The sequence below is a fragment of the Musca domestica genome, unplaced genomic scaffold (genome assembly GCF_030504385.1).
Source record: "Musca domestica strain aabys unplaced genomic scaffold, Musca_domestica.polishedcontigs.V.1.1 7, whole genome shotgun sequence".
In the NCBI taxonomy this organism is placed as follows: domain Eukaryota; kingdom Metazoa; phylum Arthropoda; class Insecta; order Diptera; family Muscidae; genus Musca; species Musca domestica.
This window is the reverse complement of record NW_026712383.1, coordinates 5848717-5874608: the sequence shown is the minus strand read 5'-3', so window position 1 is coordinate 5874608 and position 25892 is coordinate 5848717. Positions and strand designations below refer to the sequence as shown.

Genomic DNA, 25892 nt, shown 5'->3' with positions numbered 1-25892 from the left:
AAATTCGGCAGTTCACCACCTTCGGCCAATTTCCTTTGTATCATTGTATCCCTCAAGTAGGAATATGCGTATTCATGAGATTGTGGTTTGAGTAACACTGTCTGAAAGACTCGTGCGACGACGCAGGATTAAAATCGGCGATAAATATTACTGTTGTCTACTTATGTACAGAATTGAATCCAAGCAGGGCAGTAATCATATTCGAGTTCGTCCTAAAAAGTCGATTCATTTTTATTTTCAACACCTCTGAGGGTGCTTCCAATGTTTTTTTTTTGTTTCTACAGCTATCAAATATCTGCCATTCTCATTGTAATTTCCCATTCGATTTGTCGTTTCACAAAGTCCATATCATATCTTCATAAATTATGGGAACACAGAATGTGTACACAAGATTAGATTTCCGATCAGAAAGTTTTTATTGATAAAAACAAAACTCTTGATCTTATTACACTTAAAATCACAATAAATTGTGGTATTCGTCCATAGATAAAACAAGTATTGAAAAATTACCAAACAATTACCGTTGGGCCAATGGCAACAAGACAAAGTATTCATTTGCAAGCAATACTAGTTATGAAGCCAAATATATATACATTTATTTATTTCTTTGTTGCTTTATTAAAAAAAGACCGGCTGCATACTTTAATAACAACAAATAGATAGATTGGTATATTATAAAAATTCGCTTATTATAGTGTATATATACGTACATATGTATGTAAAAAAAAACAATTTTTCAAAGATTATATTTTGTTTAAATGCCATCCATTTCTTAGATTTCTTTTGTTTCTCGCTCTAGCCAAGCCAAAGTAAGTTTGTCATCTTCTTTCTTCAATATTGGCGACAGAGTATCCCAAACAAGACGATGATAGTCGTTCAACAATTTTTTCTCCTCTGGCAGCAATAGTTCCTTCTTAATCATTTTGGTTTGCTTGGGAGCCAAAGTAATTGTTTTAAATGTCAATGCTCCACGACCATTGAAGTCATGCTTTGTCGTGGCCGGAACAATTTGCACAATATCCTCAATGCGTATGCCAAATTCACCATCTTGATAGTAACCCGGCTCATTGGAAATGAACATATTCTCTTGTAGACCAGGATCATCGGGCATTAGACGTATACCCACACCCATGGGACCTTCGTGTACGTTCAAGAAATGACCAACACCATGTCCCGTGCCATGGCCATAATCCAGACCCACATCCCACAGAGCTTTTCTGGCCAAGGTATCCAGAACTTGGCCCTTGACTTTTTTGGGAAACACTGTGGCACCCAAAGCCAATTGGCCCTTTAAAACACGAGTATAGGTTTCCATTTGAAAATCGGTAGGTTCACCAAAGTGCCAGGTACGTGTAACATCTGTTGTACCATCTCTATACTGGGCGCCAGAATCACACAAATAAACTTCCTTGTCGTTGATGGGACGATTTGTCTCTTGGGCTGGATGATAATGTATTACCGAGCCGTTGGGACCCGAAGAGCTAATGGTTGGGAAACTCAAACCCATAAAGTGTTCCTTCTTCGATCTAAATTCCTCTAGTTTGGTAGCACCTGAGATCTCATCTACCGGCTGTTTTTGGGCAATCATTTGTTCAAGCCAAGCAAAATACTGACACAATGCCACGCCATCACGTATGTGGGAATTAATGAATCCTTCGACTTCAATGGGATTTTTAATGGCCTTGGCCAATGCAATTGGTGTAATTTCCTGGTGTCTTATTTTCTTGGGAATCAATGCATTGAGGTAGTAACTGGAACCTGGGGAGATCCAGATTTTACTTTCGGCATTGTTCTCGGTCAAACGGCCCAACACCACCCCAATGGCCGAGTAACTGTAAATGCTAATCTCAACACCATTACTGGACTGATGTTGTTTGAAATCGCTAGGCAACTTTGCTGAATCCACAAAGAACATCAGCTTTTCATGGGTAATTATTAAGTAAGCGAAAAATACTGGATTGTAATCAATGTCCGAACCACGTAAATTCAAAAACCATGCAATTTCATCCAAAGCACTGACCACCAAAGCTTGGGCCTTCTTCTCGGTTAATTTTTCCTTGACATTTGCCCACTTATCCGAAACCGTCATACCGGCAAATGTAGTGTCCAATGTAATAATGGGGTTGGATGTCTGCTTTGGTTGTTCCTCACCCCAAACAATATCCACTAAATTTTCCTCAACTGGTATCAGACAGCAATCAGCACCAGATAACTCTTTCTCAATGGGCTTCCACAAGCGGTAGGAAAACAATTTTGGATCAACTCCTACCTTACTGTCTTTGGCCAGATTACAAGCCAACCAGCTGGCCACACTCGGTGTAGTGGGTAGGCCATCCTTCATCAGTTCCCAATTGGAATCCAATTGTTTGAGAGCCTGCTGATAGTAACGCCCATCAGTCCACAAAAGTGCCTTGTCTGCGGTTATAACAGCTGTACCCGCACTGCCATCGAATCCGCTAACAAACGCTCTGCGTTCGTCATGCTGACAAATATATTCACTCTGATGCGCGTCGTCCGATGGCACAATGTAGGCCGCCAAAGGAGACGGCCCATGGGACTGCATCAGCTGACGCAGCTTTTTTAGAATTTCCGTCGTGTCTTTCATAATAATTCGCACTGATTTTGCGGTGTTGTAGAAATTAAATGGATGGATAACGTGTATTAATGGTTTAAACGTTTGATTTGTATTGAATGAACTAATTGATATGTACTTGCGGCTAACTAGTTGTTTGTCCAATCTTATCACACACTGCCGCCCGATTGTGTCTTTGTGTATTATGGAGTAAAGATATATGTGCGGTTTTTTTGGCCCGAATTGTAAATCAAAATAAAGAAAATAATTGCAAAATGCACACACACATACGCGCAATATCAGTAGCGGTGCATAGACCGCATATACATTAGGCAAGTTTACTTGCGGCAATTCTCTGTTTGAAAAGAGAGGGAGAGCGGTAAAGGGAAAGTAAATGGAAAATATTGAGTGTATAATTTCTTTTGTGTTTTTATGTTTATACAAAAATAACGAGATAAAAGGCAGTGACTAAACTTGATGAAAACAAATTGCCTCGAATAAGTGCAATGCAAGTTTAAAAGAAAACAATATGAATTGCCTAAAGTAAACTCGCCTTTACTAGTTCACGAAATAACTAGTTCGTTTGAACAATTCATTGAAAACAGCGTGTGAACTAGGTTGGTCCATGTGAACTAGGTTGGTCTAGGGCTATGATACCATATGATTTTAATTTTTTTATTTTCGTGGCCTAATATGTCATCTTTATTTGTTTATGTATGCGTTTTCTTTTCAATAACAAAAAAAATTTTCAGAAAACATTCAAATTCGGGTGTTTTCAAAATGTTCATTTCAACGCATGCATCGACAAAATCTAGAGTTTTTGTAGCGAAATAATCCTTTAGAAATATATAGTACATGATTTTGAAAAGAAGTGTTGACCTTTCATTCAGTTATCGCGGGTTTCAATTATTTATTCAAAATAAATGCAACAAGTAGTTTGATTTTTTATTGTTTTGATACTAATTCTGACATTACAAGCCAAACAGATAGACCTCTATACTTGCAATTTTTTTAAAGTTGACCTACCTTCTCTTCATTGTACCATGGGTTGGTCTATCTAGTTGACTGAATATAAGGCCCGTTATTATGATAAAAAAATTCATTTTTTGCCAGCCTTGAATCCAATAGCTAATATCATAAAATAAATATTCCTTTGCTTGTGTGTTGAATATTGAAATGAATAATACAAAAATATTAAATTTTCGTAATAGAAAATGTAACAATTGGATGAATTTCAAAAATGATAATTTTTTACAAAGTAATATGTTGGTAGATTTTAAGATATGGACCTGCCGTACAAAATATTTTACCATAATGCGGAATATTTAACTATTTGTGTACGCTACGTCGAACATTGTTGTCATGGTACAATTAAAAAGGTAATCTCATGCAATCACAAGATAAAAAGTGGCATTATAACTGTAAATATTTATCATTTTCATGTCCTGCAATGTATGTATCTTTCAATTACGGATTATGAAAATAATTTCATTTTTCGAAACAATATATACATACACAAAATTGCATGGCAGAAGAATACAGGTAGATGCATCAACGCTTGGGAGCATTGATATGTCAAAAAAAATTAAATGTATTTTCAAATATAAGTAGATTTTTATATGTTTTCTTATACGACGTCATTCGGAGGTTATTATAATTCGTGTTTTTCAACAGTTTTTACAAGTTTAAAAAAATTTCATTCAACATTTTCAATTCCAAAATTGGTTTGACAGTTCATTGTCCCAGCAGCTGTTTCGATGCGTCTACCTATATTCTTCTACCATGCAAAATTGGCAGAAGTCGGGCACACTTAGAAAAAAATTGTAATCAGCTGGTAGCTCTACTTTAACTTTTTATTGTACCCTGATAATAACTAATTATTTTTTCATATCATGGTGCCGTCATCCAATAATTTATGCAGCTGATTAACAGACGAACTGTGAAAATAGATTTTCAATTTCTTTGACTACACGTCAAATATATGACGAACGTTTATAAAACCCGTAATTCAGTTACCGGTGTACAGATTATCATAAGTTAAGAATCCTATCTCACCTGACTGCTTTACTAAATTTAATTAGTAAATCCCTATAACACTCATCAGCTGTGTCTGTTTCTCGATTTTCAGTACCCTGTTTGGTATAGTGTGTGTTTTGTTTTAATTCCACATCTTTATCGTTTATTTTGTTTGGTCTCCTTATTTCAATGTGCTTTCAAGCAATCTGGCATCACATCATCGTGCTATACTCCAAGGAAGGATACTGTTTTTTTTTTTGGGAAAACAAAAATATACCACCTGTTCTGAATTAATGTACATTATTTGAAACTTGAAGTACAAATTAATTTTGGGGGTGGATAGAGCATAGAGTATACTGTCAGTGAGTTCGAAAATAGGAAAACAAACAAACTAGCAACAACAAATCGATACTCTATAAAAAGAAAGAAAAAGGAAGCATATTAAGCTAACAGCAGTTATATAAATACACAAAAAGGATACCATTTTATCTATCCCTAACAACGAAAATATAACAGAGAGACCGGGGTATTACCATTATTTACCATAAACAAATAAAAGGTGAGCACGATTGGAGAGTGTGAAGTTGAAATTAATTGAAGTTTGAATATTTTTCTAATAGATTCCATTAATAAGAGACATGGAACGTACATCCTCGAAGGAACAAGCAGTAGCAACAACGAAAAAGTCCACTGCCGTGGGTGTTACTGGTACTGGCCGCAAAAAATCGGGGCCCAAGTTTGAGCTATCCGATGCCCAGAAACAGGACATCAAAGAAGCCTTTGATCTATTCGATGTTGACTGTACCGGATTCATTGAAGTCAAAGAACTAAAAGTGGCCATACGAGCTTTGGGTTTTGAACCGAAAAAAGAGGAGATTAAACGCATGATAGCCGAAATCGATGGTAAAGATGGAAAAATAAGTTTTAATGATTTTCTGCATTTGATGACCATGAAAATGGCGGAAAAGGATACCAAAGAAGAGATACTTAAGGCCTTCCGTTTGTTCGACGATGACGATACGGGCAAGATATCATTTAAAAACCTCAAGCGTGTGGCTCGCGAGCTGGGCGAAACCCTAACCGATGAGGAATTGCGCGAAATGATCGATGAAGCGGATCTAGATAATGATGGTGAAGTGAATCAGGATGAATTTTTGCGTATCATGAAGAAAACTAGTCTATATTGAATAAATTGTTATACTATATAATATTAATTATTATCTGCACTTATATATTTATATATTTTGTAAGAATATTTTTACGCCAAGCAAACAAGAAATGCTTTTATTGTAAACCAAAAACAAAAAACCAATGTGAAATTTATGCATGTATTTTTTAACAAGCAAAGCACCACTTTTAAGGCATATTTTAGAAAGAAAAACCCCTGATGAATTTAGATATCAATTAAATATTCTAGAAATGAGCCAGGCGCAATTATTTTTAAAACAAATCTCCAAATAAAAAAGAATAGACAGTATCCAAAGCCCAGATAGTTGATCAAACAAATATTAATCAATACCAGTAGACGCTCAAAATACAAAGAGCATTGATTATGAATCACAACAAGAGCTCAGCTTTTAATTAATGAATAATTGTTTTAATATTATTTTCCCCAGAAATGTTTTCTGTACAACATAATAGAAAGATAAATAAATAAATGCATATTTTCTTATGAAAATGAAATGTTGAGTTTTTGTACATGTCATGGGAGAAGAAAATGTGTTGATTTGAAGTCTTTCATAGGGATGCTTGTAATCATCTTTAAGGTAATATATACAGGGGGAGATGAAAAAACTGCAACCAACTTCAAACTGCCGTCATTTCTAAGCCACTTGTCCGACATCTGTTAAAATTATTCCAGTGACAGCTCATTATATTGGTTACAAGCGTATTCAACGAAGGGGTCAAAATTTTGAATAACCCAAAACGCTCATAATGTGCGAAATAAGCATCCGATTTATTCTTAACTTCACATATTTAAATATTTCTATCAATACAAGTCCTGCTATGAAGATGTTATATATCGTACCACTCTTTCAGGTACCTCTCCCACAAATGGGTCAGATGAAAAGGGGGAGATGAAAAAACTGCAACCAACTTCAGACTGCTGTCATTTCTAAGCCACTAGTCCTACAGCTGTTAAAATTATTCCAGTGACAGCTCATTATATTGTTTACAAGCGTACAAAAGCATTTTGGTGAGAATTTTTCAGAAAAAAGTTATTCGTGATGAAATTCAATTGTGATAGTGTGATTTCTTTATATTTGGCTGGAAAACCACAAGTGGAGTTCGTTAGAGCACTCCAGCATTTAAATGTTGTTGCTGACTGCGGCTAGAAGGGCAGGAGGCTTGCGTTAAACGGACAATAAAACACGTTTATATTGTTGCTGCGTTTATTTCTACGAAAACATAACTGTTAATTTACCAAAAAATACAAATATAAATGACGGACACTTACCGCAGTTTTGCGCCTCCTTCTTCAACGAATATCAAATTTAAAATGAGCTAATTGCGCTCAGCAACGATAAGCACAAATATGCAAAGAAAGAGGAATCAGCAAACTGCGGTAATTCAATACAAAGTGACAATGCAAATAATAATCGATAGAATCAAAATAACAATTATCGATAACATCAAATAATAGGCCTGATCTACAACACCCCCACCCCCGTGGAGCGATCAGCTTCACTAATTTCTATGTCCAAAACAGCTAACTTGGATACCGGACGTTGCAGTACTCCGGACGAAGTCTTCACATCAGCTCTTCTTGGCACACCATCCGTACCCGTGTAGACACAAGTGACCAAACCTCTCCGCCATTGACTCCTTGGAACATTTGGGTCGCAGATGAAAACCACATTTCCAGCACTGATTGGTTGAGTATATTCACACCACTTAACTCTCCTGGTGAGAGTGGGTAAGTATTCTGCAATCCACCGCTTCCAAAATCTATCTCGAAGACACCTCAGAACTCTCCATTGTTTTTTCAGGGAAAAAAGCTTCCCGTCGGGTTCATTCACTGGCGGGGTAGGTGCAACATTTCCCGAGCCAATTAAAAAATGGTTAGGAGTAAGTGGTTCCTCCTCATCAGGACTTATTGGCAAGTGAGTTAGTGGGCGGGAATTCACTATATTCTCTGCTTCGATTAAAAGAGACTGTAGTACATGTTCTCGAGGTGAGATTTCTTTCAGTGTATGCCGCAAAACTTTTTTCACACACTGTACCATTCTTTCCCAAGCGCCACCTTCCGAAGGATTAGCCGGACAATTAAAAATCCATTCAATTCCTCTCTTGGATAACTCACTCTGGATTCTATTAGCATCAAAGTCTTCGGTGAATCTTTTAGACTCCTCGTTGGCCCCAATAAAATTTGTCCCGTTATCGGAACGAATCCTGGTTGGAACACCTCTACGATTAATGAAATTCCTTATGGCAATGATACACGAATCCGTTGACAAGTCATGCGCTAATTCCAGATGTATAGCACGTATTGTTAAGCATGTAAACAATGCTACCCACCTTTTCTCGGATCTCCTTCCAATTGTTACAGTAATTGGTCCAAAATAATCAAGTCCTGTATATTTGAACGGCGGAATATTAGGATCAAGGCGGTCTAATGGCAGCTGCCCCATGATGGGCAATCGTGGTAAACATTTTCTAGATCGGCATAAAAAACACTCGGCAACTACTGTCTTCAACAAAGAACGTACTTGTGGTATCCAATACTTTTTTCGAATTTCACACACCGTAGCCTCGTGATTTTGGTGCATCATCTGGCGATGATGATGCATGACTAAAAGTTTCGTAAACTGATGATTTTTAGGCAATATTATTGGCCTTTTCACGTTGTATGATAGGTAGCTGGCAGCATCTATTCTTCCATATACTCTTAAAAGACCATTACCATCAATATAGGGAGATAAACTAATCAAACTACTGTTCTTTGAAACTGGCTGCCCTTTTTCAATGCAACTTAACTCGGCAGAAAACCTTTCTCTTTGTACTAGGCGGCATAATATTTCTTCGGCGCAATTTAATTCACGGGACGTGAGACCATACTGTTCCGAATCGTCAAAAATATTTCGGCATCTTTTCACAAAACGAATAATCCAACAAGTCGACCTTATTATTCTTGTAAATGACGAAAACCGGTTAAAATCAATAAAATCATTCTCAACAATCAATAATGATGTTTTCGGATGATTTTCCTCAATATCATTAGCACAGGTGGTGTCAATTACTCTAGTAGGCCAGTCATGTTCAGTCATTCTCAAGAAAGCAGGACCTCTTAACCATCGGGACGACATGGAAAAGTCAATATTGTTGAATGACCTGGTGCCTTCATCGGCTACATTTTCACTTGTTGGAACCCATCTCCAATTCTCTATTTTTGTTGATGACAATATTTCAGAAATTCGATGGGCGACGTACTGTTTATATTGTCTGTGGCTGCTGGCTATCCATCGTAACACTGTTGTGGAGTCACTCCACAAAACAATCTTTTCTGGGGTCAAAATATGAGATGACATAATAGTCTGCATTAATCTAGTTCCCAAAACGGCAGCTTGTAGCTCCAGACGCGGAATCGTAACTTTTTTCAGAGGTGCACATTTAATTTTAGAAGTGATGAAGCTGGTATCAGTGTACTCATTCGAAATGTACCTCCAATATGCCACTGCAGCAAAGGCATCCTCACTGGCATCAACAAAGATATGAAGCTGTAGTGATGTTGGCAAACCTGTTTGAAAATAATGTCTAGGGACGCTAAATTTGGCAACATTTTTCATCTGACCTCTCCACCTTTCCCATATGGCATGTAAATCGTCAGGAATAATATCATCCCATCGACAATCGTGTTTCCAAATCTGTCGCATTAATAATTTTCCACCCACTGTAAAGTGGCCCAAAAGTCCAAGGGGGTCAAATGTAGACATTATAATGCTTAAAAGTTTCCTTTTTGTTGGTTTCAGTTCTCCAGAAATTATGGATGAATCGACTCGATTGAATTTTAAGTTGAACATAAACGTATCACTAGAAGGCTCCCAATATAATCCTAAGACCTTCTCTGCTCCGTTATTAATCGGCATTGCTTTCAAACTACCATCAAGTGTCTGGGAGACATCCTTCGAGTTTGATATGAAGTTCCTCAATTCAAATCCGCCATTTTTGTGAATTTCTTTCACTTGTTTAGAAATAATGATAGCTTCATCTACACTTTCAAAGCTATCTACAAAATCATCAACATAATGGTTCTCGCTAATGGCTTCAATCGCTCTTGGATTATAGTGCAAATGTTCTTTAGCATTTGCTTTCATGACAAAAATGGCTGAGCATGGTGAGCAGGCTGCACCGAAGATCATGACCTGCATCTCGTATACACCCGGTGGCTCTTTCTGATTTCCATCCCTCCATAGGAATCGCTGGGAAACTCTATCACTCGGCTGAATTTTAACTTGGTGAAACATTTCACATATCACCATCTGCTATTTTGCCTCGGCGGAAATTATACAGTATAGTCAACAAGGAAGCTATATTTTGAGGTCCTTTTAACAGCATAGAATTCAGCGAAATATTGTTTACCTTGGCGGCTGCATCAAAAACGAGTCTTAACTTTTCAGGTTTGTTCGGGTTGACTACCCCGAAGTGCGGCAAATACCATTTTCTTTCACTAGAAATTCGTACCTCGTCTGATTGTAGTTTCCGAACATATCCTTTCTCTATGTATTTATCTATAATTTCCCTGTAGGCCGCAGAGAACTTGGGATCTCGTTTCATCTTCCTTTCAATTCCTTCCAGACGACTAAGTGCCATCGGGTAACTATCTGGGAGACGAATCTCATCTTGTTTCCACAACAGCCCAGTTTGAAATCGATCTCCAATTCGTTGAGTGGTTTCTTCAAGAATTCTCTTGGCTCTAACATCATCATCGCTTTCAACTAAAGGAGCAGATCTAACTCCCATACCTTCCACATTAAAATAATCAGCTACTATTTGATGTAATTCGTCTTTGTTTTCCACCGAAATAAACAAAGATGACTTCTGAATTGAGGATAAAGAGTGACATGGCCCGAAAACAACCCATCCCAATTCCGTATTACATGCAAATGGTCCAAATTCATTATTTATTTTACAATTCGATGGCAACCCTAGAGACGCGTGGTCCAATCCAATCAAAAGCTTTGGCACTACATTGGAGTAGGGTTTCACGGGAGGAAATTTACAGTTCTTAAAGGCTGATAAAATTTCATCTTGACTCAAGGACTGCATCGGAAGGTTGAGATTAGATACTGCATACACATTTTTTAGTAGATGGCAACCCTTTTTACCAGATCCACTCACTTTTATGTTGAAGGATGTCACGGGCTCTCTGGCTGATCGGCCTCCGAACCATTGAACATTGAGCGAAGTATTCTTTCCTCTTATCCCTATTTTTTCGGCAATATCGCTGTCCATCATGGTGATGGATGATCCATCATCAAAGAGGGCGTAGACTTCCATTGAACAATTGTTCCCGTACAATGTTACAGGCAGAACCCTAAAAAGAAGTTTCTTCTTATCTTCGGAATTGCAACTGAGAACATTTTGTTGAGATTTAGGATCAGGATTCGCCAAAGTTGGTGGTGGAACACAGGGGGTGGTGCACTCATGAAGTAATTTATGATGCCTTCGCTCGCATCCTTCCTCAGGGCATACTCGTCTACGTCGACAGTCTCGGGTTATATGTCCAGTGTGCAAACAGGAAAAACAGGCACGATTTTTTTAACTTGTTTCCATCTATCTGGAACATTCAGGTTTAAAAACCGGCGGCAATCATAAATCCTATGTTGGCCCTGGCACATAGGGCATTGTATTTGTTGTCCGGTGGAATGCAATAAAACACGGCGCTTTTGGTCTTTATATTCCACATCCTGCACTATGCATATTAAATTAGCAATCTCGCAAAGCCAATCGCTGAAATGTATTATTGTAGGATATGGTTGAATTTGAGTGGCTACCCTGGCCCATTCTAATTTCTTACTCATTGGAAGCTTCGACACCAACTCCTCCAGAAGTGTAGGGTTAGCAATGTGATTTTGTCCATTCACGGATTGCAGGAAAACAGCTAAATTTTTAACTTTTGTTGAAAATGGCACTAACTTCCCTAAGTTATTTTCCGAAATCTGAGGCAATTCCCTGGCTTGGCGTAACTGACTATGTATGAGCTGCTCCGGTCTACCAAATCTAAAACAGAGTTGTTTAATTATGTCGTCGACGTTGTCAGGATGAATAAGCAGTGATTTGACGACTTCTCTGGCTTCACCTTTGAGCGACTTGTGCAAACGTTGATTATTTTCCAAATTCGTGTAACCATATGCTGCAGTTGACTGGTTGAAAGCTGTATAAAATAATGGCCAGTCGTCTGGATCACCACTGAATTCTGGCAAATCTTGAATTTTTCTTGGCATTGTGATCGCAGGTATGCTTGGATTTGGAAAAGTATCAAAGTGTTGAAAATTTTGCAATGGCTCCCATAATGGCATTGAACAGGTCGTAGCAGCGCTGGCATTACTGCTGGCTGCAGTTGGTGCTGATTGTAGTAGTGGCATCGCGGCAGAGGATGCGCTCGCCACTGTCGCTGCAGTTAAGTTTCCAATTGCTGAGGCAGCGTACGTCGACGGCATAACGGCTCTGGTGCTTGCTACAGGCTGAAACATGGCGGCGGTTGTATATGTGTGTGTGGTTGGGCAATTGGTATGATACGTTTCGGAGTGCATTTTGGAGTTCATGGCATTGGCGGTTGCTGTTGGTCAGCTTCTTTTGTGTTTCCGATAGCTGGCTTTTCAATAGGTTGACTTGTCTTTGCATCTCTGATGGACTGGCAGGACTTGTAGTCGACATCGGCACTGACATCTTCTGTCCGATAGTTTGCTGTTGGTGGCCACTTACTGAAGTGGCTGGATTTCCATTTAATTCCATGGAGGAAATAGGTGCTGGCTGCACAACACGTGAGGTTATAGGCTGTTCCCCACTTTTAATATTACCTCCGGCAGTTTGTGTGGTTGTTTTGTTTGTGACACTAATTAGCATTGACTCTGGCTGAGTCTGATCAGGATGATCATCTGTTACAGCATCTGCATTTATATTTCCTTGCAGACGAGGACTCCGGCGTGGTGGAGTATGCTGTAACATTTTCCAAAAGGTTGCTTATTTTGTGTCCACCAACAATTACCACGGCAACAAACTCAGTTCTTTGTATGAAAATACAAAAAACTGCAACATACAATAACAGCAAAATGCGAAATAAAAAAATGTTGCTGACTGCGGCTAGAAGGGCAGGAGGCTTGCGTTAAACGGACAATAAAACACGTTTATATTGTTGCTGCGTTTATTTCTACGAAAACATAACTGTTAATTTACCAAAAAATACAAATATAAATGACGGACACTTACCGCAGTTTTGCGCCTCCTTCTTCAACGAATATCAAATTTAAAATGAGCTAATTGCGCTCAGCAACGATAAGCACAAATATGCAAAGAAAGAGGAATCAGCAAACTGCGGTAATTCAATACAAAGTGACAATGCAAATAATAATCGATAGAATCAAAATAACAATTATCGATAACATCAAATAATAGGCCTGATCTACAACAAATGTGAATAAAGCTTTTGTGTCTCGTACCGTCGCTCGTTACCGTGATACTGGTAGCGTAGCCCGACGTCATCGAAGAAAACAGTAACATCAGCAGAAATGGTTCGAAAAGTAAAGAAGCTACTTGATAGAAACCTGCGTCGCAGTGGCCGAAAAATGGCTCGTGAGCTAAACATATCGCAATATTCCATTCGGCAAATATTGAAAAATGAGCTCGGGGTAAAGCCATTGAAATTCCAAAAAGTGCAAGAACTTACACCGCAACGAAAAGAAAATAGACTCAAAAGAACTAAAGAGTTGCTTCGCTTGCCCGAAAGTGGTGAACTGCCGAATTTGGGTTTCTCCGACGAGAAAACATTCGTTGTCCAGCAGTTTGTAAACAAATAAGATTATCGTGCTTACTTTCCATAGAGGTCAGCTGAAAATGTGGACCTTCGGTTGGCCACCAGAACTCAAGCGCCGGCCATGGTGATGGTGTGGGCCGCCATAACAGTCGATTGTCGCTCTCCGCTCGTATTATTCGAACGTGGAATCAGAATAAATGCCAAATATTATTGCGAAAATATTCTGGAGTGTGTATTAAAACTTTGGACACGCAAACATTTTGGCCGCAGACCTTGGACATTCCAACAGGACTCAGCACCGTCGCACTCAGCACGCGCCACCCAAGAATGGTCACAAAATGAGGTTCCTTGCTTAACTTCCTCCGCACAATCGCCACAAAATCTCCGGATACCAATCCGTTGGACTATTGTGTCTGGAGCAAGGTTGGCACTAAAAAATACCAAAGTGTCGATCACCTCAAGCAAGCGCTTCGCCGGGAATGGGCCAAAGCACCGCAGAGCAACATTTGGACAGAGTGTGACGGTTTCTTTGGCCGTTTGAAGGCCATAATTCGTGCCCAAGGTGACCAATTCGAACAAACTTATTAAACTTATTCTAAAATTTGATGCTATATCCGACATTTTTTGTTTTCATTCAATAAAATTTAAAAAAAAATATGTAAAAATTATGGCGTTTGACTTTGTTGCAGTTTTTTTATCTCACGCTGTATAGACCACTTTAATGTCGTTTGTAATGTGGACTTTAGGATAATCTTTAAAGACGACTTTCAGGTCGTCTATAAAGGTCATTTATAGAGATGGCTTAAAGAGTATTTATAAAGAGTATCTAAATGTCATCCACAAAGCCGGCTTTAAAGTCGTCCATAATGAGGACTTTGAGGTCATCCATAATGAGGACTTGAAGATCGTCTGTAAAGACGACTTTAAGGTCGTCTATAAAGACGACTTTATGGCCGTCTATAAAAACGACTGTAAGTTTGTCTATAAAGACGACTGTAAAAAGACGGCTGCATGGTCGTCTTTAAAGACGACTGCATGGTCATCTATAAAGGGGACTGTAAGGACGACTTTGAGGACGTCTGTACAATCATCTATAAATCACCTTTCTTTAAAGACAACCATAATGTGGTCTCTAAGACTAGGTAGCCCATATTAGATTTTTAAGGTCTTTCAACCTCCAACCTACACAAATCGTCATTTATGAAGGCACAGAACATTTTATTCGAGTGTGTTTTTAATTGTTATATCCTTTTTGCTTGTTATTGTGTTATGCAAGCCAAAGTTATTGGAAAAAACATCCAAAATGATATTTTTATATAACAGATTATTTTGGTAATAACAAAAACAAGGCGCGCACACACCTCCCATAAATGAGCTGTTAAAAGTCGATTAAGTTCTTTTTATTACAAGGCACAAGATATTGCGTATTAAGCTCTTTCATTCAGAACAACAAAATGAGTATTATTTGCATTGATTTCGTTTGTTTGTTATTCATCCTACCCCAAATGTGGGATAGTTTCTATGCAAATGAACCTTAATGAAATAAGAGGACATAAAAACAATTTTTTCAATAATATATTTTTGTAATAATTTGTTGACCATCTTAAAGTGTTACTAATTTTGCCCATATATTTGTGAGAAACTCAAGCAGAATTTCAAATTCAGTTTTGGGTATTTCTTCGGTTGCAGAGTACCAACGTGAAAAAGTATTTGAAACATTATGAAATAATAATGAATAGAAATCACTTTCTCGCAAAGAGGAAAGTAGCCAAAATAATAAAGTCACGAGTATTAGTAGCGAAGTTATCTTTCGGAAATCTATTGGGGAAAGGATAAATGGGAGACAATAAAATGATAAAGGATGTTTATGTATATCTTATTCTTACCGGCATAATATTTTGCATAAGGTTTTTGTTTTCTTGTAACTAAGAGGTTATTAGGTATTCTCTGAGGAATTAAAGTTGGTTCAAAATGCTTTCTTGGATTCTCCGTCATGTATGGGGCATAAATGTATTTTGACAAAGTTGACCCGGTATTTGTTTGTTTATCAGCATAAGTCCTATTGCCAGATTCTTTGGAAGTTCCCAATATTCTATAAGGAGTACATTTAGGTTGGGTCATTCGATAGAAATATCTGCACAAGAGCTGGGGAATATTGAACATTGTTAATGATAATAAAATAAAAACAATATAAAGACATGAATTTAAAAAAAAAGGGATTAGGGAACTAGGCCAACCCGTAGTTTAACATTTGTAAGTGGATTCTTTAAATTTATTCTGTGAAATACACAAATACCTTAGCCTTTTTCTGCTTCATAAAGCCGCCGATTGGTTTGTCCTTGGAATTCATTCTCTCCTGTCTTTCACCTGTGTTTGTTTCCCTTTCACTCTTGTATTTACTTAAAGGCTCATAATGCTTTTCTCCCGTTGTACTCACTGTCAATGCCCTGGGCCCTTCCACTGGCATTATTCTGAAAAAGAAAAAATCTTCTGCTTTAAATCTTTTTTACAAAAAGTTGATACTCACGTCTGGCTTTTTAGCCCATTTAAACCGTCATTGGGCACCACGGTACGAGGGCTACGCTGTTGCGAAACATTTACTGTGAATTGAGATTTTCTTTGCAGTCGTGGCGATTCATGAACGTTACTAAATTTTCTGGAAAAATAGAGAAAAATAAAATCTGTTTGGTTTTACATATGTCTATTATTCACTGATTTTTATTCTGGACCATAGCGCTATTTGAAATAGAAGGGAAATATTGAAATAAGGAATTTTATAGAAATTAGTAGGGGAAAAAAAGATGTGCCAAGAAAGTTTTCCTTCTAATTTAATTTAAAAAAATAATAATGACATTAAATAACAATACCAACATTAAAGGTTAATCATATTGACAGCACTATTCGAAAATTTGGAAACAAGGTGTTTCTATAAAAGGTTATTGGAATAGCATAAACAAATAGGTAATAATATAGTTTAAATCTTAAATCAAGCGAATTTATTACAAAGCAAAAAATGTGGTGATTGCAAAACTCATGAGTTTGGGTTAGATTCATCAATCCATCCTGAAAGTACATACACAAATAACGAGTGCAGAATGACATATACTAATATAGTAGGAAATAATAGTACTTGCGTAGGCTATTGCGGAGTTTTGCGTCCAAAAATAGAGGGGGATCCGAAAGTGGTTCCATTATGATTCAAGACATTTGGATTTGCTAAATAAGACCAACATATTCAAGTGAATTAGTAGAAGAGGTGCTTGAGTGTTTTTATACCCTCAGCCACATGGCTACAGATACGGCCAAAACGTGCCTCATCGAAATAACGGTTTTAGACCCTTGGTCTCTTTGAACCAAATCCGTTTCAGGACATTTGGAGTCGATCTAGCGATGTCCGTCCGAAGGGAGTATCCGATTTTATCCAAAGTTGGTACATCCACCATACTATGGAAGGTATATTCATTTTGTCATTCCGTCTGTAACTCGTCGAAATAATGATCTTAGACCCAACAAAGTATATATATTCTTGATCAGCGTAAAATTCTAAGACGATTTAGCTATGTCCGTTGTAATCACGCTATACTTCGAACGAATTGAGATAGAAGGCTTGCACACACGTTTATTTTGCCAGTAGGCAGGTTATGTTCGTAAATGGACCATGTAGGTTCACGTTTTCATATAGCCCCCATATAACGGTACCTCCCGATATTCGGTATTTTAATGATTTTAGCGACATTATTCACCGGAATTGTTTCAAATTTGGCATTTGAAGTTCGAAATGGATACTACAGCCTGAGACAGAAAATTGTCTGTACAGGTCCACGTCTTCGTATAGCTCCCATATAACGGCACCTCCCAATATTCGGTATTTGGATGATTTTAGCGTCATTATTCACAGTAGTAGTTTCATGATTACGGTTACGGTATTTTGATGATTTTGGCTACATTATTCACCGTTTATTTCATGTTTCGAATTTGAATATGGTAATGACAATGTAGGTGCACGTCGTACAGGCACAAATATAACGGCTATATTCGGTATTTTTAAAATATTAACAGAATTGTTGGCGAATGTTATCTTTTTCGAAAAATTTCAAATTCGTTCTAAATGGTGGAGGGTATTCAAAGTTCGGTCCGGCCGAACTTACTGCTTTTTTACTTGTTTTTTCTGGTACTTCCCCCACAAAGGTTCTAAATTTAAAATAACCAAAGCGATTATAAAATCCGAAATAAGCATCCGGTGCTCTTCATATTTCACACATCACATTATTTCTACTTACACAAGATTTGCGATGAAGATGGAATGTATCGGTTCACTCCTTCTGGTACCTCCCCCACAAAGGGTCAAAATTTTGAATAACAATGAAGCTCATAAAACGCGAAAATAACAACTCGCTATATCTAAATATTTCTCTTAACCAGAAACCTCAGATGAATTTTGAATTTATGATATGAGTATATATAAATGTTCGATTTTCTTGTATTTTTGTCCATAAGAATATTTTTATTTGTGTTAGATGAGGTGTGCAAATGGAATACTTCGGTCGATTATGTATCGCACATTATAACATTTTCTAAAAATGATCACATATCTGATACAAAGTGATGGGAGTAGTTGATATTGTCCAAACCTGGCACGTCCCAATATTTATATCGTATTAATTTAGGTCAGACACTTAATGGCCAATATTGACCCATTCCTTCGGTGCCTATATAATAATCATAAGTGGCGTCAAAATATTTTTAAATAATAGAACATTGGCTGAGAGTATACATCTGTCGGCAAAACCGAGTGATACATTTTAACTTGTTTTTGTTTTTTTTTTTCGATTTCGCTGTGAGAGAATATGGAAATGGTTTCAAGTGTCAGTTCTGTCACACATCAATAATTTTGACATTTTTGGAAGTTTATTCTTCTCAGGAAGATATGAATGTCGATATATTTTAAATAAATCGAAGACAACATCTCGGGAAGCTAGTACTTGAGTATTTCATTGCTTTACTGAATATTACGTATACGTATTTCATGTAATGTTGCAACAAGTGATGCAACCCCTATTGCAAGGTTTCTTAACAGTGCTCTTGCCCTGGCCGGAGTTAATGATCTTGCTTTTCAGCATTGTATCAAACCCAGTCGATAGGAATAGAAGGCGGTGCCAATACTCATGAGATAAGAAGTTGTAATAAAACTGCACGTTGTTAAAGATTTATTTAAGATCCCGAAAACCTTTCCAGAGTTTGTTTTCTTCCCTTATCAACATAACGTGCGTTGTCTAAAGTAAATAACCCAATTCTGCTTTGAAGTTGTGACGCAAAAAAAAATGTGTGCCAACTCATGATAATCAATTTACTTTGTCATCAATAAATTCCCGCTTTTAACACTGAAATCGTGTTTAGGCATTGTCATGTCCAGAATTTATGCGATTTTTATTCTAACATAATTTGGGGAGAAAATAAATTTCGCATCTGAAAGCGAACCGATAATGAGCATGGCGTGATTATTTATGTATTTTATTTGGTTTTGATGTGGATTGGAAAGATTTTGGTGTAAATCGGTGCTATGAGGGATTTTCTTGTGAAAATAATTTTAGATGTTTACAGCGATGAAAAATAAATTTTTAAAGAAAAAAATGAATGAAAATGAAATCTTAAAGAACGTTTGGACTTTAAATCGATTGGATTTCAACGGGAATCGATTCTCAAATCAAGTAGATTTTACGTACAGGGTGAGATGAAAAAACTGCAACCAATTTCAAACTGCTGTCATTTCTAAGCTACTCGTCCGCCGGTTGTTAACATTATTCCATTGATATTATTATTATATTGTTTACAAGCGAAAAAAAGCATTTTGGTGAGGATTTTCTAGAAAATAAGTTATTCGTGATGGAATTCAAGCGTGATAGTGTGATTTCTTTATATTTGGCTAGAAAACCACTATTGACTATCGTTAGAACACTTCAGCATTTAAATGTGAATAAATCTTTTATGTCTCGTACCAACGCTCGTTACCGTGATACTGGTCAAGGAAGTGGACGGAAGAAAACAGCAACATCAGCAGACATGGTTCGAAAAGTAAAGCAGCGACGAATGGCAATATTCCATTCGGAGACTAAAAAGAACTAAAGAGTTGCGTCGCTTAGCCGAAAGTGCTGAACTGCCAAATTTGGTTTTCTCCGATGAGAAAACATTCGTTGTCCAGCAGTTTGTAAACACACAAAATGGTCATCGTGTTTACTTGCCATAGAGGTCAGCTGAAAATGTGCACCTTCGATTGGCTACCATAACTCAAGCGCCGGCCATGGAGATTGTGTGGGCTGCCATAGCAGCCGATGGTCGCTCTCCGCTTATCATGAAAACATTCTGAAGGGTGTATTAAACCCTTGGCAAAAATTTGGACTTGGACATTCCAAAAGGACTCAGCACCATTGCACTCAGCACGCGCCACCCAAGAATGGTTACAAAATGAGGTTCCTCGCTTCATTTCCAGCGCACAATGACCATCAAAATCTCCGGATACCAATCCGTTGGACTATTGTGTCTGAAGTATTTTGGAAAGCAAAGTTGGCACTAAAAAATACCAAAGTCTTGATCGCCTCAAACAAGCGCTTCGCCGGGAATGGACCAAAATACCGCAGAGCAACATTCGGGTAGCGTGTGACGGTTTCATTGGCCGTTTGAAGGCCATAATGCATGCCAAAGGTGGCCAATTCGAGCAAATCTAAACTTATTCTAAAAGTTGACGCTATTGCCGACACATTTTTTGCTTTCATTCAATAAATTATAAAAAAATGTAAAAATTATGGCGTTTGACTTTGTTGCAGTTTTTTAACTCACCCTTGAGGGTCTAAAACCGTTATTTCATATGATATATACCCTCTGTAGCCATACGGCTGAGGATATAACAATATATATAACGGCCTACTCTAAAAAATAATCTCAAAGAACGTTTAGACTTATTAAATCGAGTGGATTTCAACTGTATACACGTCAAAAATCGTCTCTCAAATCCAGTGAATTGTATTTGACGTATTTGCAATGCAGTTGACAGTTGAAATTCACTCGATTTAGTAAATCTAAACGTACTTGGGGAGTCTGCACATAAATGCAAGAATTGCTACTTCAAATAAAATCCAAGTTCTATTGTCAATTATTAAAAAACTGGTAATCATACACAACAGTAATTTTAACTGAAATAGTTTTTCCAGATAAAACCAGAACTAACTTAACGCTTGAGAGCCACATCTCTTCCTATCGATTTATTTAAAATTCAAATACCTAAGGTTTTAGACACTTCAGTATTAAAACGTTACATTTTAGATAATTATTTTTATTATGTTATACACCAACGTAGTCAATAGAGGACCAGGGGCCGGGGCACACCCATCTCGGTGGTGCTAAATTTTTACGCATTTTATATTTTGTTCTTTAGTACATCCCGCAAATTGATATTTTCCATTTTTTTTCTACATTGCTTAAACTTCCTATGGCATGAAAATCAAGGGATCATCTTAAATATTTTTGTCATTATTGAGAACAAGCAGCTCATCTTCTCAACTTAATTTCGTTGCATTCTAAAACGTTTCCTTCCGCCATACGATTTCAAACAAAAAACTTCCTTGGTCAGTTTAAAATTTAAAATATTTCATTGCATTAGTTTAAGAAGATTTCGCATCAATGTAATCAGATTTAAATAAGTTAATCATTTAATTGTTTACAAAACAAATATACACTCACACACACACACAGGCATGCATAAGAAGCAAGACTAATTATGTACATGTAACAACATCAAGTCAAGAGGGTATTGATCCACGAGAAGACGGAAATCAAACACCATGAAGATGACAATGGCAATGATGATGATGATGACGACGACGACGATGATGGAACGATGATTTAATTCATCTTCTGGTTGTTGTTCTTTTACCAAATGCATTGAATGGTTATTAATTATGGATGTGGAAAACCAGGAATAACATTAAACAAATAAGATCGATGGTGGAATACCCTATACTGTCAAATTATAAGGAGCAACGGTGATAGATATTGGGTGCGGATCTGAAATCACCTTATAATATTAATATATGCTCTGCTCCAGAACCTGCAAGAGTCTATTAGTTTTGCAATATCATATAGGAAAAATCGATTATCATAGTAACAAGTTTTACATTCTTGCAGATCTGGAACAAATCATTATTTAGTATATATAGGAAAATTTTGAAAGGAAGAAATTTTATCTGATAATTCCGAAATGCCAAAATGCAACTTTGCATTACATTTGAAGGTAAAAGATTTGAAATTAGTATTTTTTCTCATTAAAAACCTAAAAAGGCTAGTTGTAGTCCATTGGCCTTTATGATAATTTTTTTACTATGATAACCAAATTTCCCTCTATCTATATCGAAAACAATTTGCAAAGATAGCAGACTCTTGCAGATTCTGGAACCGATCCATAGGAAGTGTATATGGAATGGTAGAACTATTTATGTATCTTATTTTTAAAATTGACATGCAATAGAAAACCATGCAACAATATATATTTGAATAATTTCAAGATATATCAAACTGAATTCATATCTACATGTTATATACACCAAAGTACAGGTCGTAACAATCCAGAATCATATTTCTTTTGGTTTAATTAAAGTACAAAAATAGGACCCTTTCACTTTTTCTTAAAAATAACCCATACGTAAAATAATGTGCACTTGTTAATGTTTTTAAGGTGAGTCAAATTGATTAAGAAAGGAATGGACGGCACTTGAAAGGGTTACATGTGACCCTGACCTATATATTGCCAAACAGAGCAGAATAATGCAGTCAATTTAAAACATTTTTTCGAAAGAATATTATTTTTCGTCTCATGTCAATTTTGAATTATTAGAAAAATCCAGCAGATGTGCGATTCAATTTTTCAATAAATACGGAGAAAATTTAGTGGAATATGGCCGGTTATTATATATTTTCGATAGATAAAAAATGATGTTGTCGAACATATAAATCGTTTTTCGTTATTAAAAGTTTAATTTAAGTATGAACTGTCCGATGAGCAAAAGGTCAGACCATTTCTTTATTTTATATTGAAGAATTAATTAATTAATTAAAATTAATTACAAATTCGTTGGGTTTATTATTTTTAAACTAAAATGCAGATGTCATTGTGAAAAAAATAATTTTTTTGATACATTGTTTTCATCTTGACGCCTGAAAGTTGAATAAAATTTCTTTCTGGGCGAAATATGCCAGAAGAAGAAATAGTTTTCACAACATTTCACTATAAATCTCAGACGAAACTTTATATCTAGGTACAATAGTTTTTAAGAAAATTACATTAAAAATGTATATATCACAAGTGAAAATTATGTGTTTGCCTTTCTTACTGCCAATTTAAAACGTTTCCAATCTAACATAAAATCTGCCTTTACACTTTTTTGGGGAAAGTATCAAAGGTATAATTATTCTAGATATAATTTTATTGTGAGTCTATGAAATATAAAATGTGTATATTCAATATGCACCATGAATAAGTAACATCAATTATTATACCCTCCACCATATATAGTATAGAGGGTATATTAAGTTCGTCATTCCGTTTATAACTCATCGAAATAATAATTTTAGACCCAACAAAATATATTTATTCTTGATCAGCGTAAAATTGATTGGATATTATGTTTGTCATTCTGTTTGTTAATCCTCGACAGAAAATTGCTTATACAGGTCAACGTCCTCATATAACCGTACCTCCCCATGTTAGGTATAATTATTATATAGCTCCACTTTTTACAGGAATTATTTCAAATTTAGAATTTGAAGTTCCCAATGGGTACTACTTTCAATGATAGAAAATTGCCTGTGCAGATCTGGGTCCTCGTATATCCCCCTCCCTATATTCGATATTTTTATGATGTTTGCTAAATTTTTCAATGAAATTATCTAAATTTTTGGTATTTAGAGTTCGTAATCTGGCATTCCTCTTTTTTTTCAACGGACTATTTATACTTTGCAACGCCATTATTGAATCACTAAAAACGTTCCCTACACTATTTTATCACATAACACATAACAACACTTCCAGTATGGTTCAGATGCAGAATATATTCGCCGACCATGAACATAATATTTTAAGACATTTCGTTCGACTCGGTAGCAAAGAAATCAATTATCAGATCTAAATTAACTAGATTATGGTAAAGAGGAATTGAATTCCAGCGATGAGCCTGTAGAAAAATACAGAAACGATGTTTGAAGAAATTTCATTTAATTTTATGTTTTACTTTGAATAAAAAGCCTTAAAATAAATGTGTAGGACTTTTTATTGAACCTTTCTGTGCGACTTTTTTAAAGAAACGACTTTTTGTGCCAGTATTTAATTTTCCAATGGTTCCACTGAGTAAAAAACAAAACGAAAGGTTTGTACTGACGAAGAATGATACTTGATGAAAGATATAGAAAGGATGACGAAGATCTGAAAGATAATTTCGAAAAACAGTTAATATCTAATAGTAGCGGCGAAGAAGATACCCCAGAACCAATTGAGATACGATAGTATAGAGTGTATACCATTTGCCAAGATGAGGTCAGAATAGCAATCAATTCACTGAAGAAAGTTAAAGCCAATGGATTACCAGACGAACTATTAAAACCTGTGTTGAAATGCTGATAAGGAGTATAAGTTGTACAATTTGCCTATAGGAAAGAATTGGAACTCGAACTAAATATAGATCTTTTTTTTTGTTGCAAAATGGTCTGGCTTTATCCCTTTATTGTTGTTTTTATAAAAACAACGTTTGTTTATTAGTGGAGAACGATGGTAATGTTTACCAGGAGGTAAGGCAGGGAATACCTAGCCACACTGTTCTAAATATAGATCTTTAAAATGAATTGATATAAAGAAGGAAATCTGGACACAAGTACAGATAGCGTGTTGAGAGTGAGGGCGCATTTTCCAAATCTTATATAATCTAATAAAAATGAGTTAGGCAAGAAACGACGACTAGACCAAGCTTAAGGCTTCAACGTGCAAGACGTTCAGTTTTAAGGTAGTCGAATCATTCATATACCTCGGTATAGATAAAACGAACGGCTGAAGTTTTAAGATAAAAAGGAGAAATGTCTTGATTAACAGAAGCTATTTTGTTCGCAGTAAGCAGTTCAGAAGTAAAGTCTCCTCACGCCAGAATAAACTTACACTCTACAAGACGCTGGGTATTTGCGCAAACAGATGAGGCATCTCTTGAAGTGTTAAGAAGAAAATTAAATCGAAAGATCTAGAGTCCGATCTGTATCGACGGTGAATATTGGCGCCGTATGAATCACGAGCCATGTCATCTATACGTTGATATAGACATAATCTGACAATGTTATGCGAATGGATGAAGGTTAAGATCAAAAATCCGATGGAAAGGTCAAGTGGAACCAATATTTTTACCTGAAATTCCGTATTTAATAATAATGATAACAATACAATAATAATAATAATAATAATAATAATAATAATAATAATAATAATAATAATAATAATAATAATAATAATAATAATAATAATAATAATAATAATAATAATAATAATAATAATACTAATAATAATAATAATAATAATAATAATAATAATAATAATAATAATAATAATAATAATAATAATAATACTAATAATAATAATAATAATAATAATAATAATAATAATAATAATAATAATAATAATAATAATAATAATAATAATAATAATAATAATAATAATAATAATAATAATAATAATAATAATAATAATAATAATAATAATAATAATAATAATAATAATAATAATAATAATAATAATAATAATAATAATAATAATAATAATAATAATAATAATAATAATAATAATAATAATAATAATAATAATAATAATAATAATAATAATAATAATAATAATAATAATAATAATAATAATAATGGGTTTCATTTGAAAGGTATTATTCTGCGCAATTTTCCTTTTTTTAATTTTTCAAGTTCCTTGAAAATGGTTTAGGGTATTATATATTCGGTCCAGCCGAACTTAGCTGCTATTTTACGCAAATGATTTTTTCTTTAGCTCAATCCTGGTTAGTTTATTTCGAATAGTTGCAAGCACTCCATACCTAATTTACAACATCCAACCCACCTTGGAGGTGTAGGGTATAATTACAACAAAGACATGGTGTCTGACAAAGAAGACAGCAAAAAGTTGAAAAACAGCCATAACAAAGTGTCTTCAAAGGATCAAAACACATATCAAGAATAAAATGGATTGTTATGACTAAAACAAGAGGGGGAGGGAAGGGAGGGGGAGGAGGTAGAGCGAAAATCAAC

The 25892-nt window shown here is 35.9% G+C and overlaps 4 protein-coding genes across 5 annotated transcripts; 1 reads left to right on the top strand and 3 right to left on the bottom strand.

The window, feature by feature from the left end:
• Positions 1 to 588: 588 nt before the first annotated feature.
• LOC101894129 (xaa-Pro aminopeptidase ApepP) lies at positions 589 to 2847 on the bottom strand. The gene is made up of 2 exons (XM_005191700.4): positions 2712 to 2847; positions 589 to 2616 (listed from the first exon to the last, which is right to left on the bottom strand). Coding segments are annotated over exons 1-2 (1845 nt in total). The 5' UTR covers positions 2713 to 2847; the 3' UTR covers positions 589 to 772.
• A 1906-nt stretch (positions 2848 to 4753) lies between these two features.
• Positions 4754 to 6271, top strand: LOC101894300 (uncharacterized). Its single transcript, XM_005191701.4, has 2 exons — positions 4754 to 5147; positions 5209 to 6271. The coding sequence occupies exon 2, from the start codon at positions 5227 to 5229 to the stop codon at positions 5773 to 5775; it is 549 nt and encodes a 182-aa protein (XP_005191758.1). The 5' UTR covers positions 4754 to 5147; positions 5209 to 5226; the 3' UTR covers positions 5776 to 6271.
• Positions 6272 to 6882: 611 nt separating this feature from the next.
• Positions 6883 to 10056, bottom strand: LOC109612401 (uncharacterized). The gene is made up of 2 exons (XM_059129923.1): positions 7047 to 10056; positions 6883 to 6987 (listed from the first exon to the last, which is right to left on the bottom strand). Exon 1 carries the CDS (start codon positions 10051 to 10053, stop codon positions 7240 to 7242), a length of 2814 nt encoding a protein of 937 aa, XP_058985906.1. The 5' UTR covers positions 10054 to 10056; the 3' UTR covers positions 6883 to 6987; positions 7047 to 7239.
• Positions 10057 to 15115: 5059 nt separating this feature from the next.
• LOC101896611 (uncharacterized) lies at positions 15116 to 16399 on the bottom strand. Of its 2 annotated transcripts, none has more exons than XR_009343979.1 (5): positions 16275 to 16399; positions 16090 to 16218; positions 15859 to 16033; positions 15449 to 15654; positions 15116 to 15380 (listed from the first exon to the last, which is right to left on the bottom strand). XR_009343979.1 is itself a non-coding variant. In XM_011297646.3 (5 exons), exons 1-5 carry the CDS (start codon positions 16292 to 16294, stop codon positions 15166 to 15168), a joined length of 798 nt encoding a protein of 265 aa, XP_011295948.2. In that variant the 5' UTR covers positions 16295 to 16397; the 3' UTR covers positions 15116 to 15165. The 2 variants fall into 2 exon arrangements, 1 of the variants encoding a protein (XP_011295948.2); XM_011297646.3 differs by having other exon boundaries at positions 15449 to 15707; positions 16275 to 16397.
• Positions 16400 to 25892: the final 9493 nt, after the last annotated feature.